The sequence below is a fragment of the Parus major genome, chromosome 2 (genome assembly GCF_001522545.3).
Source record: "Parus major isolate Abel chromosome 2, Parus_major1.1, whole genome shotgun sequence".
Classification (NCBI taxonomy): domain Eukaryota; kingdom Metazoa; phylum Chordata; class Aves; order Passeriformes; family Paridae; genus Parus; species Parus major.
In genome coordinates, this window is record NC_031769.1 from 27192564 (window position 1) to 27210505 (window position 17942).

The 17942-nt window shown below is 40.4% G+C and overlaps 1 protein-coding gene across 1 annotated transcript in view; it reads left to right on the forward strand.

Moving 5' to 3' along the window:
• SCIN (scinderin) overlaps positions 1-17942 on the forward strand; it is a 48164-nt gene that overhangs the window by 17668 nt on the left and 12554 nt on the right. The window contains exons 4-6 of the mRNA XM_015618686.2: positions 371-520; positions 16089-16181; positions 17142-17274. Coding sequence (XP_015474172.1) covers positions 371-520; positions 16089-16181; positions 17142-17274 — 376 coding nt within the window. The remainder of the gene's footprint in view (positions 1-370; positions 521-16088; positions 16182-17141; positions 17275-17942) is intronic.

Genomic DNA, 17942 nt, shown 5'->3' on the forward strand with positions numbered 1-17942 from the left:
AGATCACCGAGTCCAATCTTCTACTGAACACCACCTTGTCAACCAGACCTGAGTGCCATATCCAGTCTTTCCTTAAACATCTCCAGGGATGTGACTCCACCACCTTCCTGGGCAGTCCATTTCAATGTTTATTCACCCTTTCCATGAAGAAATATCTCCTAATATCCAACCTAAATCTCTCCTGGTACAGTTTGAGACTATGTCATAGATACTGTAAATATATACATGATTGAGCGACTTTCTCTAGAAAGTAATTCTGATGCTCTGGTGGTTTAGATCCAGTAGGATAATTATTAATAAAATTAATTTCATGAATTTGCTGTGTTGAATCCTACTGCTAATTAATGTGTGTGCATTTTCATTTTTTCAGGAAATCTATCAGTGGTGTGGCTCATCATGCAATAAATACGAGCGGCTGAAGGCTACACAGGTTGCTGTTGGCATTCGGGACAATGAACGAAATGGAAGGTCTAAATTAATTGCTGTGGAAGAAGGGGGTGAGCCAGACCAGCTCATAGAGGTACTGTAATGTGCAAACTTGTTGCTGACAGCTGTGAATAAAAAGTTTTTTCACCTCAGGAACTGAATCAGAGTGGGCTGATGCTAGGAAGACAGAGAAAGAGTAGGCCAGTTTATACTTTTTCCTTCCTTATCCAAGCAGTGTTAAGTTACTTGGGCATTACACTCTAAGACACTCTTAATCATCTGAGAATACTTTTACAAGTACAGATGTTTGCTGTATTGAGTTAGCTGTACAGTGACTGAATTAACAGCATGGCTCACACCAAAGCACACTATCAGCTCTGTGTGAGGAAGGAACATCTGTCTGGGACAGCACCAAACAAAGAAAGACACAGAATTACTGTGTGTAGAAGGTAAAAGAATGTAGCAAATTGCATACTGATGCAGGGGGCCAAGCACACTGCTTTGCATACTTCTGCTTGTATTTCAAGATCATATGCACCTAGCCTCTAGTAACCCCAGAGAGCCCCTTATATGTTTAGAAAGTTTAACCATTTACTTAAAATCCCCAGATTTTAGATGTCATAGCTAAGCTGATCAAAGTAGAGTGGAAAAAAATTCCCAATTTATGGATTTTTCAGATTTCTAAAACCTAACAAACACTCAGGTTGTTGCAGGCTGCACACTAATAAAAACATTTGTACTGTGTCCTAAATTAAGCTTCTTTCATTCATTCTCCAAAAAGAAGGAAGAAGGATCACAAAGCAGTCCTTCAATAAAATGGAATATGTACAACTAGGATATTGAACTCCAGATTAAGTTCAGGAAGTAAAGCTAATGGTGCATGCAGGAGTGCAATTATTTTTTGTGGTGCTTTCATTCAGAGTCATAGCTAGTTAGTGCCTGAGCATAAAAACAGGTGCTGAGCCACCAGCCCATGGCCATGCTGGCTGTGGGGACCCCTTTGGGGGGACTGTCCACATGCTTGCAAAAGACCTTTGTTCCTGTAGATGTGAGTACAGATATGGCTGTGTTCAGAATTAGGGGAGGTGGCACCCAGTGTACTGGAGATTTTTGAAGAGGGAAAAAAACCCAAGCAAACAATCCTCTATCTGGCTTTTTACTTCCTTGTACTTGACTTTCCACATGGGCTCTGATGCGGCACATATTTTACACATATAACTCTTTCTAAAAGAGCACAGCATGACAATCAGAGAACAACCTCCTGCTCCTGATTTGAATCACAGCATTGGATTGCATCCTGCTGCTGCTGTGGCCAGGTGGCACTGGGGCCCTGCCCTTGGCCACAGCTGCTGCTGCCAGGCCCATCCTGGGGTTACCACTGGAGGCTTGAACAGAGCTTCTGATACACTCCTGTGTGACTTGGGAGCACTGATCAGAACAGCTCCCTTTGCTCCTCTTATCTGGCTACAGTGCAAATACAAATTGGACTTACGTGCTACCCCAGAGAGGACGCAGGTCAGCTGCAGGCTGCCATCCCCCTCCATAGGCTCTGAGGGGAAAGGATATGCTGCCCTTGCCCCTGGCAGACTTCAATTTGTGTATAACCGTTGTTTTGTAGCAACCTTGGCACCTGATTAAGAGCAGGAAAACACCAAGGCTGCATTTTGATCCTGTAGTGAATTGTTGTTGTATCAGGGAATAAATTTTTTCTTCACTTGCACAGCAGTGTATGAAGAAATTTCTGCTATTTTTTTAGGATTCTGAATATAGAGGGAACAGAAATGGTAGTTCAATGCAATTAGATTGATTGCTTTTATTACTGCCACTGTGATGAGCCCAGTTTGAGTGAGTGTGTCTGCAGTCAGGGTTTATCTTCCAGTCTGCATCGTGCTAGTCTTGCTTTTTTAAGTGCTGCTTCCATAACAGGGTCTGCAGCTCAGCTGTGGCTGAGCCAGTCCACTCTGAAATGTGCAACTAATAAGTCAGGAGGGTAGTTAAACTCACAGACATATAAAAGTTATTAATCCTTATTCCTGCTCAAATTGTATCCCCTCCTGGTACTCTTTGTTTGGATTTCTCCTTGCTTCCACAAAATTGTCTCAACTTGCTGTTACAATCTCCCAGGCTAATTGCTGTTGAGCTAACATTGTGTTTGTTTCTTCCCTCCACATCAGGAAGGGTGGATTTTTGGCATCTCCAGCTTTCTTAGAAAATGGTTGATTTATTTTGTAGGGAAAATAATTACATACTGTAAATATTCATTTTGTCATCCAGTATGCCACTGAAATCAGAAGGAGATTTTCTAAAATTATTCTCCTCTGAGAAATGTCAGGAATTATTCCCGTTCCTGTGAGCTACAAATCTGCTTCCATATCAGTGGCCAAACTTGTTCATGCAGTGCCAGTAGAAGCTTCAGGCAGGGGCTGACATACCCACCCTGAGTACCAGCAGAAGGAGCCAATACTGATCTTATTCCTGCTCCATAAGCACGGAGTTGTGACTCCCTACCAGAAAAGCAAGACTTCTGTGCCTGCACCCCACCACAGAGGCAAGATACAGGCTGGCTGAGCTAACCCTGCCACACGTCTGTCCTGCTGTAGGAGTAGCAGAGGCAGCAATGCTGTGATGAGGTGGTGTTTCCCAGTCAGTCCACTGTCCTGCTGGGAGCTGTGGTGCTGTGGGTGAGGTGAACTTGTCTGATAAGTTCTTGTCTGATAAGGGCTGTTACCTGCTCCCAGCTACCATTTTTAGCAATGGGAACAGGCTGCACTGCTTGAGTTTACCCATGGGATAGAACTGTCTGGAGCTGCTGTAGGACAGGATGAATTGCTGTGGCAGACCAGCAAGATACAGCTTGTTTGCCCTGGGAAAGGAGAATTGCTAGAAGCTGGGTATGTGAGCTGTTTTGACAGCAGCAAGCCCTTTTTCATCTGCTACTACAGGTCACTTGGGAACACACAGTGACCATCCTGTGCTTGCACTATGTAAATGCAGCGTGTCTGGAAAGGTCAGACTTGCAGAAGTTCAGGGATCACTAGAAGTCTGATGTGAAGACAAGGCAGAAGCTTTCTATGCAAGCATATCAAAGTTCTTCACCTCCATGTTTGCACTTCAGGTGAGACAGTGACTGGCAGATTTAAAGAAGCAGTGCTGTATAGGGTTGCTACCTTGGGAAATCAAAAGAGAAACAGACCACCTTGGACAAATCGCTGCTGTCTCAACAGAACATTAAAAAAATCACCAGATGCCAACCCTACTCTCATTTTTGTATATAAACACCTGAATAGTTACCTATTCTGCTGAATCTTACATTTGAACATTCAAATTGTGTTACAGGAATTTTTTGACTTTCATGGGTCCAATCCAAAAACAAATCTTAGCAATGCTAACTCAGTTTGGTAGCTGCAGAGTGACCGTGTTAGGATTAGAGCTACCTCCATCACTTTTTTTTTTTTTTTTCCCCAAGGAAGATTAAATATATTATTTCAAAGATAACCTAAGACCAAAATCCTCTAGCATCTGTTGCTAGCCCTGTCTGCCCCCTTGGGCTCACTGTGCTGACACTAATACTCATCCTTTGCACTGCTTGCAGTGGTAGGCAGAGATCTCACAGCACTGCTTTTAGTTGCCAGAGGGATCGCTGATAGGCAGGTATGTTCAGGACAGGCAATTTTCTTGCTCTAGGTTGAATCTCTGCTCTAATTTTCAAGAGAGAACAAAATTGGAGAAGCTATATTTTAAAAAGGGTCTCCCATAATCTTGTTATTTAATATTGTGGAGTAATGGCAAACAAGGAGAAACAAGGAACCAGAAATTACTGTATTTGTGAAGATTTCTAGTCAGGCAGCAAGGTGAAGGTGCTTGCAGTAAAGCAGGAAGCATAGAAGCATTCAGTTCTGAGTCATTCAAGGGAAGGATGCAAAACATCCAATCCTCCATTCACTGTGCAGCAATCTCTTGATCTGATATCATAACTCTAGAGATGAAGTAGAGGGGAGGAGAAAGTCTATTTGTTTCCCTCTATTATGTAATTTGAAATATTAGACACCCTAAAATATGTTTATGTTGGTAGTACTTTCTGTCTAAATAGACTCATCTCCCTGTGACACATTTCAAGTATGTTGGGCAGCTGTGTTGGTCTGTAGGGTATAAGAGACAATGAAAAAGACTGAGTTTTACCTAAACTATGTGTTAAGCCTGCATCTGCCCCCTCTACTTAATCATGTCATGTTCAGCTAACACTTTTCAAGATGCTTGTTTTCTCTGAGCCTGTCTGATTCATAGAATTGCTTTATTGTTCCCCTACAAATTGCTCCCTTAAAACTGCAGCTCTATATGATTGCTGCGGGTTATACTGCTGAGACTTGTTGTTTTGTAAAGGTTTTTGATTTTCATGATTGAAAACAATGAAACCTGAGAAATGTGACAGGTCCAAAATCACAAGAAAATCATCTTGTTAGTATGCATCTTTGGAATCACCCCTCAGCCTTTAAACATTCCTTCGTCACTTTTATTCGCTCAGCATTTGCAGTTGTCATGTGCCTGTTTGTGTGAGCATTCTAGAGCCCTTACAACAGGTGGGTCCCAACTTTTAAAAATACATAGGTAAAGATTCAGCTGCTGTAAATATGGAGCAACAGGAGGAACCTCTTCCTTCTTGCTGATAAAGCTGCCTTTCTCCTCTAAAGCTGCTTTTTCTCTAAAGCCCATAAGCAATGTTTAATCATGAGAATTCCTGAATGTCGCAGTATTCAGTGAGGATTGTTTTTGCCTGTGGTGTGAATAAATACTACGTGTGAATGGTGTGATCATATTACAGCTAGTCACACCTTTCTACCTTTGTAGGTGGAAAGGGACTGGCAGTACTACACAATGCTGACTCTGCCCTGTGAATAAAATCCCAAGAGCACAGACAATAGATTCCATTGCAAATGCAAGTTACAGAGGCTCTAGAGACCCAAATAATGCAAACACGTTGAAAACATGAAGCTCCAGTAATCCTTAAATTAATTGGATAGATGTCTGCCCATATGGATAAGAGAGCAGGATCACTCCTTCCTTTTTTATTAAATTCAAACCCTTTAAAATTATTTTTTACAAAGCAAAGATAATTTCCAAGAACAACGTGGAGCACAGTGAGGTATGTGGGAAAATGTGAGGCTTGCTGTTACATGTAAGTGGGTGTGAGAGTCAAGGACAGGTTGCTCTGAAGGAGCTGTGCAGGTTCCTGCAGTCCCTGGCTCTGTCACATGGATCATTACACCAGGCTGGAAGAGCAGCACATTCCCCACTGGTGAAGGTACCGGTTTGGTACCTGCTCCTTTCCCAGAGCCAGCAAGAGCAGGATCTGTCATCACAACTCTGCAAAAGCAAAAACTGCTCTTGCTACTCTCAACATTTACATTTCTTTTTCCCTTGCTCTTAGTTGTATTATGAACTCAAGTCATGCTATGGGGAGGTTTGTTTGTTTTGTATAAATTTGTACTATACACTCCACTGTATAAACAGTGGGAGTGAAGGTGGTGCAAGAGGAGGAAGAAGGGTAACTTCTTAGAATAATATTCTATTTTAACTTTTTGTGGACTACAAACTCCAGACATGTGTTAGGGACTAAACAATTGTTTAATCGTGTAGCTTGTACACAGATTTACTCAAATGCTACATGTGCATAAAGCTCTGAATTGCATGTAACTGTCAGGGTCCAGCCTGACCTTTCATGACCAAAAAAATGCCCAATATGAAAAGTAATGAAGTCCTATCTATGGCTTTGGAAATATGTAGACCAAAGTAATGTCTTTTATTATCTAAATTTAGACAGCTGGAAAAAAATATACATTATTCCAAGGAGTTTTGTGAAATAAATACTAGAAATGAATTTCAGTCCCAGGGTAGTGGCAGTATTGAACAGTACAATTGTACAAAGGAAAATGAATGCATTGTGAGAGGGTTGAAGACAATAGAAGTTGTACCAGACCCCAGTGCAAAAACTCAGTAAGACCGGCACACAGAGAAATCAACTGCATTTGCATGAGAATGCAAAGACTTAAGAAAGCTAATGCACAGAAAATAGCAGAACTATGAGCTGTAGTTTCTATTAGTAGTTTCATATAAGTAGCATTGGCTACTTAAATGAACAGACAGCTTTCTCAGGCTGCTTTAACACTATGGGTCAAATTCACCCCTCAGGAAGATGGATATGCTTCTTCACTGGAGTGATTTTGGGTATATGCAGGTGCTAACAAGAATTTGGGTCCTGTCATTCTGAGCAGTAAGAGTTTGTTGGATACAGCTCAAAATAGTCCAGGGGAATAAACCTACAGGGCTAAAAATCCTACATATGACTGTGCATCTTTCACAGCAACACCTGTTCAGTCTGAGGAGTGGCAGTTTACCAAACATTCCAGTGTTTAATTAAGCTTTATGATGGGCTGTGAATGTAGGTACAAAGTGCAAACCCCTTGCCCTTCAGGGTGCCAGTTTCAAGCTGTCAGACCAGGAGTCCTGTTTTCTTTATAGCTTTGGAGCCCTATCTCCTTTGTTAAGGACAGTCCCTTTTCTTGATGCAAATTTACATTTAAATTACTAAATTACACAACTCATACTCAGTCAAAACTTGCATATCCTGGATTCCCATACAGCTCAGCTGCTTTGCACCAGCTGAGCATTTGGCCCAGCGTTTTCCCCAGACCCATGCAGAAGATCAAGAGGGGTTTGGCCAGAGAATGGCAGAGGCTGGTGAAGAGGAATCTTTCTAAACATTGGGAATTGCCCATAACATTCTTCAAGCTGCAGTTTTCAGCTTCTTGGCTGCCTGAAGCCAGGTACTTAAATGACAGGGAACTGAATAGGAGCTGCAGGTGGTAAACACACCTGAAAGCCAGGCTTCTAATTGAGTCTCTAAATATGAATTTCAGTGCTCACATTAGGAAGTTAATTTCAGAAAAGAAAATGTTCAGGTGTATCATACTGCATGGCATGAGCTAACTTCTTTATGAACAGCTCTACTAGCAGGTGGTTGAAAACCTAATTTCTTATGCTAGGAAAGTTGCTTTTAAACTAGGTATTCTAGCGAATTTCTAAGATTCTAATGATTTCTGGAAGTGCTTGCAATCAGATTATAATGTGTCTTGTTTGCATTCTTGTGAGTGAGAAAGACACTCATGTTTGTTACGTTTCCTTCTTTAGCAGCTGTAGTGCTCGCAGGGCTACCACGTAAGTCAATTATAATCTTATAATTACTTGTTCAAATATGAATACAGTTTGTAATGGCTTTTTTCCTTTCTGTGCTATACTATCAAGAAATCAGTTGGTGAAAAAGTACTATAATTTTCGGTTATTAAATGAGCATAATTAAGAGAAGGCCCAAGACAAGAGATGTTAGCACTTATCTCCACATGGGGTTGTTAGCTCTTACTTCAAGGCACTTGCTTGCAGCAGGGGTATTTCATGGAGAAGACCTGAAAGGGTAGATTTTCTTTGCTGTATAAAAAACTGAGATAGTCTGTTCCTGGAATCCTACATCTGCTTAACAGAAATGCACCTTGAATGGATATTATTTTTTGTTGTAGTGCATCTAAAAATCTTGGTACCTCCCAAGGGTTAAACCCACCTCTGGTTTGTGTAATGTTAGTGCCTACCTGAAAACCTTCTCTCCCTTCCCCCTTCCCATTGGCTGTGACCTCCCTGCATCCCCTGATCACCCCTGCCCCCAGGTATAAGAGATAAGACCCAGAGCATTTTCTCTCTCTCTCTTGCCCCGGAGGAATTACAGGCAATAAACCCGGGATTACTCCAGCAAGTTTGAGCCTCCTGTGTCTAGATACTTTGAGTCCGTGTTGTATCCACTCCAGGACCCCCTCCGCCGCCTGTGCCCTGAGGCGAGCAAGCTCTCACCACGGGGGGTGGGACAGAGGGGTCTCATCAGGGAGGAGGATTACAACAATTTTTCCTTTTTTTTTTTTCTGCAGGTTTGTCTCCTCCCAGCCCCTTGCAGAGCAATTGGCATCTGTGTGCAAGATTGCCTTTGAATTTTCCTTAGTGAAAGTTCTATAGTGCAGGGAAGAAAAACATTGTAGATTGTTTTACTGAGTTTTTTTAAAAGAACTCTGCATGTGCACAGATTGCTGTTCCCTGTCCTGCCCATGTGAAACTGGAATGAGAGTCCTCTCAAGTTAGGGCCAGAGTGAAGCTGTATGGAATAAACCATCCCATGTGTTGGGGGATCAGTTCAGTATATTCACCATCACAGTGTGTGATGCTGATACATTCTGTAAATATAATTATTGCAGGTACTGCAGAGCAGGCTGTTGGGGCCAGGTCTTCTGCTTACACAACTGCCTATGCCTTTGATATTATCTGGATTTACCTTTAAAATAAAGGGTAGGTAAATTAGGATGGATTTAAGTACTGCAGTAATGAGTGCTGCAGCTTCTAACTCTGAAGAACTGCAAATCATAGCTGAACATTTGGTTCCTTTACACAAAATTTTAGGACTTGTAGGAACTTAAAGATGTAAATCAGTTAGTGAAAGGCACCTAAACTAGCAGGAGGAAATTATTTTTGAAGAGTTAAGCAGGATCTATCTCCCAGACAACCACGTGAAAGGAACATTCTTGCTCTCTCTCTGCTAATTAATATTTAATTTATTTTAAGCATTAGCAGGAGTTATCAGAGAATATCTGTCAAAATACTCTCTGAATTGCTTTCTTGAACGTTAGAGCTCAGTCTGTGCTCTGTCTTGGACTGAGGAGTTTGGTGTCACACCAGAGAGGATCCCCTGGCATATCTGGTCTGTTTGCTGTATGAGACTGGAAATGCTGGGCTTGTGAATACAGGCAGCGTTTCACTGCAGAAATATTCCAATACCTTGAGTAGCTTTTTCTACCTTCCCCTCTCATGGCCTGAGTGCTGAAACATGTTGCTGCAGCTCCTCTGCTCACCCTGATGCTGCTGTGTATCAAGGCTGCCTGCTGCTTTTCCAACTGCTGTGCATCCCCTGGGAACACTGATTTTCCAGCAGGATCTTTGGCCGCCGATCATGGGCTGCTGCCTCCAGCTCAGGCTTCCTGGAATGCTTGCCACACTCCTCTTTTCACTCCTGTATTGGTATGGTCTAGCTACAGCCTTGGGATCAGCTGCAAAACTGGAGGCACTTAAGGAATGAAAAGCTGAGAGTGTTGTGGATTTTATCAGATAAATATTCTTTATGTCTGAGGCTCCCTGCTGGCATTAGTTACTGATTTATTTCATTATTATCCAACACATAAGCATGCACTGTCACGCAGCACATGAGATACTTTATCCACAAGGCCTTCAAACAGAGTTCTGCAAAGCTGCAAGGTTTCAGTCAGTGCCTCAATTTATGTTCCAATAAAGCAGAAAAAATGGGCATCTCAAGTGCATGTGCAAGTCTCTGCAGGCTTTGGGTCCCATATTTAATACTACTTCTGGTATCAGAGGATGATGTCAGCAAAGGAGTGAGATTAAAAATTTAGGTAGAAAAAATCAGTATAAATGCAAAGAAGATGTGGAGGTGATTGATTAGTTCATTTTTAATTATGGTGCAGGCAGGCAGGTGCTGAGCAGTTCAGCTCTCCCATGTTCATTCAGCAGCAGTAATGGTTAGAAAAAGACTGCTGCATTTCATAGTTACTGCCATTCACTCTCCTGGTTTCTTTAGCAGGGGATCATTGTTCCTCCTGGAGACATCCTAAAAGCCAGGTATTTGAAGATAATGTAGGCTGGGGATTTCCTCATTTCATGCACACCCAGCCTCCAGGTAAATAACTAGCTTGGATACTGCCAGCTGTGCAGTCCCAGCAGGACAGAAAGCAGCCTGTTTTACCTCTGAGCCAGACTATCAAAAAAATCAAATTTGTACTCTCAAGACTGATCTAGACACCTTTTTGTGAACATGTTACCCATGGCCAGTTTCACAGAACAGACAATTAATGTTAGACTATTGTTATCATGTGAGTAAAGGCTTTATATTCAAATTATCAGACAGATTTGAAAAGTTGCAAATGTTTTATTAAAAGCTGCCAAAGCCTAATGCCCTATTTTTAGGCAGTTGAGCACAGAGCTTTGAAAAAATTATGATTTGCATTTGAAATTCCTGAGACAACAGAAACTGGCTGAAAATGTAGGCCATAATTTATGCATCAAAAGTGCCATGATCAGCTGATGTGTTTTGCTGTTTTATAGCAATCTGAATTCATACAGATCAGATTTAGACCTTAATGCCAAAAAGTCCTTTTGATAAATTACATGGTGGACGCCCAGAAATTAACAGCATGCCTGAACTACTTGTTAGCATAAACCATCCTTTTGCCTGCTTTTCAGTGCATTTTGGCTGTTTCCATCTTATTTTCAATCTGTGTTCAGGAGAGTGAGAGGTTGTCTGCTCAAGGTGAGCATGTATTGAGATCTGTTGTTGCTGGAATTGCAGCAAGAGCCCATTTCAGGCAGAAATCCTGTGAGCAGTTCAGTGAAAGGATAAGTTTTTCCTGTTGGGAGTGTAATTTTTTTGTAAGACAATGAATGTTTGTTTAAATTGATGGGAAGAGTTCCAGGTTACAATAACCAGTAAAATAAGCATATTTGGTTATTCATAACCTGACAAATGCCAATAGTCATTTTTGTCTGGCCCAGAATAACCTCAGCAGTGGTTGTGCTCTGTTAGAGGAACCTGTAACCCCAAACCCCCCAAAAAATTAGAAGTTAAACTGTGGCTAGTTACTTCAGCAGTGAAACCCTAAACCCAATGATCCTCTGCACTGGTACCCAGGGTCAGCTAGCCTTGGTTAGTAGCCTGCATCACGTTCATTCCTTCCTTTCTCTGATGGATTCTTTCCTGCTCAAGTACATATTTGAGAGAATACCTGTTTCAGATAGATGTTCCTTATAACATTCTTCTCTGCTTTGAAGGTTAATAAAAATTTAAGCCTTTTATCTACCTGTGAAGTCATACTGTGTCTCTTGTTCAGACCTGCAGTCCTGCACAGTGGCTTTATTCTGTGTCACAGCCTATATGTGTACCTTGAATTTGTGGAGCAGGATATACTTGCTTGTGTCACAGCATACAGGAAGGCAAATGATGAGCTACTACCCTGACTGTTTTCCAGAAGTATTAAGTAATAAAATGTCAGGTCATTTAGACAGCTTTAAGTAATGTAAATTTCTTGCTTTTCTTGCTATTGATCTTAGCATATAAAGATGGGAGTTTGAGTGGTTTTGAGATCTGATATTTGGGATGACAGCCACAACAAACAGTTCCATTTCAGACCCAGAAACCTAACCCAAAGTGTGTATATGAAGAAGAAAATCAAACACAATGCTAGTGTACACAAGTTAAATTGTATAACACTGGTTTTCTCTCTTAATTAACCTTCACTTGACATATTGTTCAGGTATGGTTTTCCTAGGTGGATTTTCAGCCTCACTGAACTCCTTAAACTTCTTGCTCCCATTAAATCAATATCACCTGTTTTGTGATGCAGAGCTGGCTTCTCCAGTTACAAAGACAATATTTGCCAAATTTCTTTTAATGACTTTATTTTAATTATTTGCCTTGTCACATTCCTTTAGATTAAAAACTTTCTTTCTGTGATTTCTTTGGTTCTTTTTTAAGGGTGGAGTTTCACTTCTGAGTAATAGCATTGGCTCAGTATTTTGCACTTATCTGAGGGGGGGCAGAATATTTACAGAGAGGAGCTTGTTCACATGCAAATATGAAACAGGTTTTACAGGCAGTGTAAGCTACATTGCATTTACCACAAGAGTGAACTTGGGCAATTGTAGAGGAACTGATGTACTGTTGGTTTGCATAATGGTATTCTTGTACTAACCTAAGAATGTCAACACAAAAGTCTGACTTAAAAACCCCAAGATTTTAAGATTAATGCAGACTGACTTCCTGTTATATGCCTTCAGACAAGATCTAAAGATAGGGAGTTAATGAATACTTTGGCTAAAACAATGCTAAGCCCAAAGAATAGAGGAGGTGGGGCATGGATGTGCTTTCAGATCCCCTAATTACTCTTTCTATTGCTGCTACTGTAGTAGTGAATAATGATAATATGATAAACATAATAATAATGTTTAAAAAGCAGTTTTAAGGCCTGTGTGTGCACCTGTGTATTTATGAGATGTAAGGTTGGAAGTTTGCCAGTATGGCTGGGCATCTGGGGAAAAGTGTGGCTAGGTTGTCTTGTGTGCCCAAGAGAGCATTGCTATTTCCAGGTGTGTAGGGTGGATTTGTGGGTCAAAGTTCTTGGCATGTTTGTAAGTCAGGGTCTCACACCTCAGAGCACGCAGGAGAGCCAGCCTAGGGCTGTCAGCACTCTGGGCCATGGAATGGCAAGACCCAGAGGAGCAGCCTGACTGTACAGAGAGGATTATATGAGCACAGTCCTGTGTGTGTAGCTACCACATGATTTGTGTGGAACTAAGTGTGTGTAGATAAGTATCAGAAGACCCAGTGTCCTTCAAATGGTCTGTTGGTATAAGTGATTTTATTGGGCAAAGCTGCTGCAAAGCTTTGGGAGCCTGATTGCAGTCAGTGATTTGCATTCTTTTTATCCATCATATGAGAGTTTTCTGTAAAAAGGGAGGTGCCCTGGACAGCTACAGCTCAGCCATGAGGTGCTTATGCAATGATACAACCCAATTTCAGCACAGCAAACACTAATAGCCAACACTGTTGTTTAAACACTGTTGTAATTTTACTGATAAAACTATTAATTGTCATAACATGCAGACATATGCGTGTGGAGCCATAGCATGGGAGTCTTCCTTAGGAGGAGTAAAGACAACTTTGCTGGAAGGCACTTCTTTGGGAAAGAGCATTATTTCAGCATTCTGTCATGCTTTGTGTTTAAGAGCGGAATTTTTCCTTACATGATTTGTCTCATCCTCCATTCTGTAAGAAAGCTGGCAGCAAATACATGTTGGAAACAAGCATAAACTGTTCCTAGCAATACAGATATGTACTGACTATACATATTTCATAGAACATCACTTCATATATTGAGTACATATCTACATGTATATATGCTACACGTCTTCACAGTTGGTGCCTTCACAGGCCTTAGGTCATTTATCCTTGTATCATCTCCTGGTTTTGATACCAACACATGCAGGTACCACTTGTCATTCAGCTCAGGGCATTTTCTGACAGCTGTGTTGGCTGCACAGCCCTCCTCAACTGTCCTGTGTTTTCTTACCTGATGGGTGGAGAAGCACATCCTGTCGTCCTTAACAAGGGTCCCCTACAATGCCAGGATCTACAAGCAGCTGTGACTTAAAATGCAGGAGAAAGGGACACTCTCAAAGCCCTTCTCCATTTGTTTTTGGGCTTCTGACAAAAAGAATGGCAGAAAATAATAACTTGTATTTTCTGTTTGCCTGTGCTGAAGCACAGGGCTAGAGAAGCTAGGCAGTGAAGCTCTCCTTGGCCAGAGAAGCTACTGTGCAAGTTACTGTTTAATGAGTTGTGGAGGGGTTTCCCTGGAACCAGAATGTCCCATATGTGCATCTGCACAAACCCCTCTCCCTGTGTTAGTACCCATGAACTGAGATTTCCTAAGACCAGGTTTGTGAGTCTGACAATCATTCTGTATCTACTTCAGAAAAACATTTCTGCATTTGCTTTTAAAGACAGCAACAACAATCTAACCTGTGCTGGGCCCACATTTAAAGCCCAATTTTTAAATTATAGGGCCTGCTTACTTTAATTGCTGCCAGACTGTGGCACATAGACCTTCCTGTAAATATGGAGGCCGCTTCTCTCAAGATGCTTTCACAAACACCAACAGGCACTATTTGCTTTGAAATATTCAGAATGACACTTGCATAGTTAAAAGAAAAGTATCAACGTGCATGACTTACAAAGATGCTGCAAAATAATTGTGGTGCCACAGGTATTCTATATGCCCAGCAAACAAAAACACTGATTTTAACTGTGTCAGAAGTCAAAGTTTTTGTGGGTTTTTTTGGGTCTTTGTTTTGGAGGTGTTGGTTGGTTGAGATTTTTGGTTTTGGGGGTTTTGGGTTTTTCTTTTCCTTTTACTGTTAATGCCTAATTAAGCAGAGCACTAGTGAGTACAAACTTCTGAGAGTTTTAATAACTCTTTTACCCTCTTATTGGTTACTGAAAGTCAAATATTATAAAACCCTCAAACTTGTTCAGTGTCTGTTCAGATAAAGATGTATGCCTGTTATTTGGGAATTTTGTGACCCTGGCATTACAAAGGCAGGTAGGAAGGGAATTTTTAGAAATTAGTACCAATGAACTGCATATTCCCACTGTTCTAGCCATTCACCAGCACGGAGTGGCACTCTGTTGGGGACAGCGAGCCCTACTTGGCCTATAGAGTAGTAAATCTGCAGCCATGTAGTGTAAGTTCAGGAAATGCTGACTGATAGCTACTGAAGAGCTATGGGTAACATCTTTCTTAAACAGGACATTGCTTTCTTGTCTTCAGTGAGTCTCAGATAAAATTCTCTAGCTTAAACTGCAACATCACACATGAAAAGGCTGTTTTCATTTATTTTATTTTACTATTTCACTGACTTTGCCAGGTAAGAAAACTCCACAGATGGCAGATTTCCATTAAATATTTATTCTGTATTGTTTTTCTTTCCAAATTGTTCACAGCTGTATACTTTGCTGGGCTTCCCTGTTATCAAATATTTACAAGACTTTTGCCTGACTCCACATTATATTTCACAGCATGTTATGCAGATAATTCACAAGTTCACAGGAAGGCTGGCATTGCCTTTGTACTTTATGTTAATATTTAGTCTCTCAGACATATCAATTGCTACCTTCACTCTGGGACATAATTTCACAGGAATCCATAATATCATGTGTGTGACCTTAGGATCTGTCCACGTATACGAATCATTAAAGAAAGATCATCAAGAAAGGGTAACTAGGACTTAATAATGACTACCTGCCTAACATATTCTTGATGAACCTCTGTAAATTTCTTGTAGTGATAGTTATTATAACATTGCCCATGGTGTAAAACTACCACAGTGTTAAAATTGATATTCTAGTGGTAGAGCAAGAAAATGTTTTCTCACACCATAAATTATTTTCGAGCCCCTAGCTAAATTTTTCCCCTTAAAATGGGATTAAGAATCTGTAACTTTTAAATTAATGAACTCATAATCTGATATTTTTTACTGTTGATTGAATTACTTTATAATTTCAGCTAATATATTTCATTCAGACAGTTTTAATTTTAGTATTGTTAAACATTTTAAGAGTAATGTCATTCCAAAAATTGTAAGATGTGCTTGACAACAGTTCAGAAGTTAGTGTGAAGAAAAAAGGAAGACAAACTGGTAAACACACACATAGAATAGGATCACATATACTCTGTGTATGTGTATGTGTGCATGTGTTTTCTGGTGTCTAGACAACTAGCAAATTGGCCTGTAGAAGAGACATCTTGTAGGTAAAAGTTGCTGGAGATCTGACAGAGTTTTTAAAAATTATCTGTAGGTTTGTGTCAGCTATGAGTTTGGTTTTAGATTGTCTTACATATAAAGATGATCCCAATTATTTGGTTACTGTGACAATACATTAGTGTACAGATATTTATGCTACAGCGCCTACTCTCTCTCTGCATTGAATTTTTTATTCTCTTATACAGGTTTTAGGGAACAAGCCAGAGCTTCCTGAGTGTGGTGATGATGACGATGAGCTGGCTGATATCACAAACAGGAAAAGTGCTAAACTTTATATGGTAAGTTATTTATTTATATGCTTACAATTAGGTGTGCTCAACAGTAGTAATGCTTTTATTCACTGCTTCCTCATATATGGAGTTCTGCCTTGATTTACAGAACTGCTCTTATTTTAGTTCACTTGCAGCCAATGGACAAGTTTCTCAAAGGATGTCAATCAAGATAGTCCAGGAAATTTGAAAGGAAAAAAATGGATTTTATTTCTGTTTACTCAGGAAACAAGTTAAGCATGGCCTAAGAACCTTGCAGTGCAGGTCAAAGAAGCTCTTAACTGCTCTTAAATCATCCTGTCTTCTTAATTTTAACAGGGAGACTTTTATTAGTCATATATGACTTAGTTATTCTTAGCAGAGTTTAAAATATGGACAGTTACATTATATCTTATATAACTTTATTCCTTTCCCCATCATCACTTAACAAGAATTGCTAACAAGTGGCAACACTGACAGCATGGAGTGCTGTTGGAACTAAAAGAGAACTTACAGTGGTGGTAGAGGTTACAAAGCAGATTCTACAACAGATCTTCCGTTCGAGTTTCCAGTTAGAGAACAGCAGGTTATAAATTTCACCTGTTAGTATCAGTGTAGGACTATTTTATTATGGTTCCAAATGCTGTTGTTCAGTGTGTGTATGTACCTTTGGCTTCAGTGTGAGTTGCTTGGCAGCAGGGACTATACCAGTGGAAGAGTTTTATACCAGTGGATTTGTTTTAAGAAATTGCAAGACAAGGATCCAACAAACTCCCTAAAATTAACACTACATCTCCCTCTATTGGTTGTAAAATGAAATGAAACAAAAAATTATAATCATTAGTCTACTTTACTTCCCAGCAGTACACAAATTTCATATAGCCAGTTATACAGGAATGGCAGCAGATTTTTATACTAATTTCAGGAGCGGAAATTAATTTGTCTGTAAAAGCCAGAGTTGGTGTAAATTTGAAATTACTGTTTTCTTAGGTGTCAGATGCAAGTGGATCTATGAAGGTGTCTGTTGTAGCAGAGGAAAACCCCTTCTCTATGGCTATGCTTTTGTCTGAGGAGTGCTTCATTTTGGACAATGGTGCTGCCAGGAAGATCTTTGTGTGGAAAGGTGAGAGGTCACTTGTATTGCAAATGCAGAAGCTAGCAGAGATAGCTGAAGAGTTGACACAGAATTTAATTTGACTAGCAGGAATTTAATACTGGCTGGACACTGTACCTGGCACACAGTTCTTCCCTGGTATGGTCTGTGGACAAGGATTACTCACTCATGTAAGGACCTCAAGACTGAGTCTTATCTAAGGACCCTATTTTTGAGTTATCTGTAAGCTTGGGTGATTAAATGCTTACCTATAATGGCAAGTAATAACTGTGAGTTCTGTACATTATCAGATCCCTATCTTTTGGGACAAAATCTGGACACTGAACATTCCATTTGGGTAAGCATCTCCACAGAGATGTGAAATTGAAAGGTATGTGTCCAGGGCATAAACTGAAAACATAAACTTGCAAATAATCCAGTGTCTCTTTTCTTCTTGCAAATATTTCTCTGAGGTGTCATCAGTTGGCAATTGCTTTGTCTAAATGTTTCTCAATTAGGTCTTGACACCTTGTAGCTGGATTGTTGTAGTGCTGCCATTAAATCTGGCACTGAGTATTTTTTTTGTCTGAGGCAGCTTATTAATTATTCCTTGGCATTTTTATTTTGGTCTACTGTGTGCAATACCAGATAATTACTTGCTACATTTTTCAAGTCTCTCAAGTCAGCCCAGGAAGCAT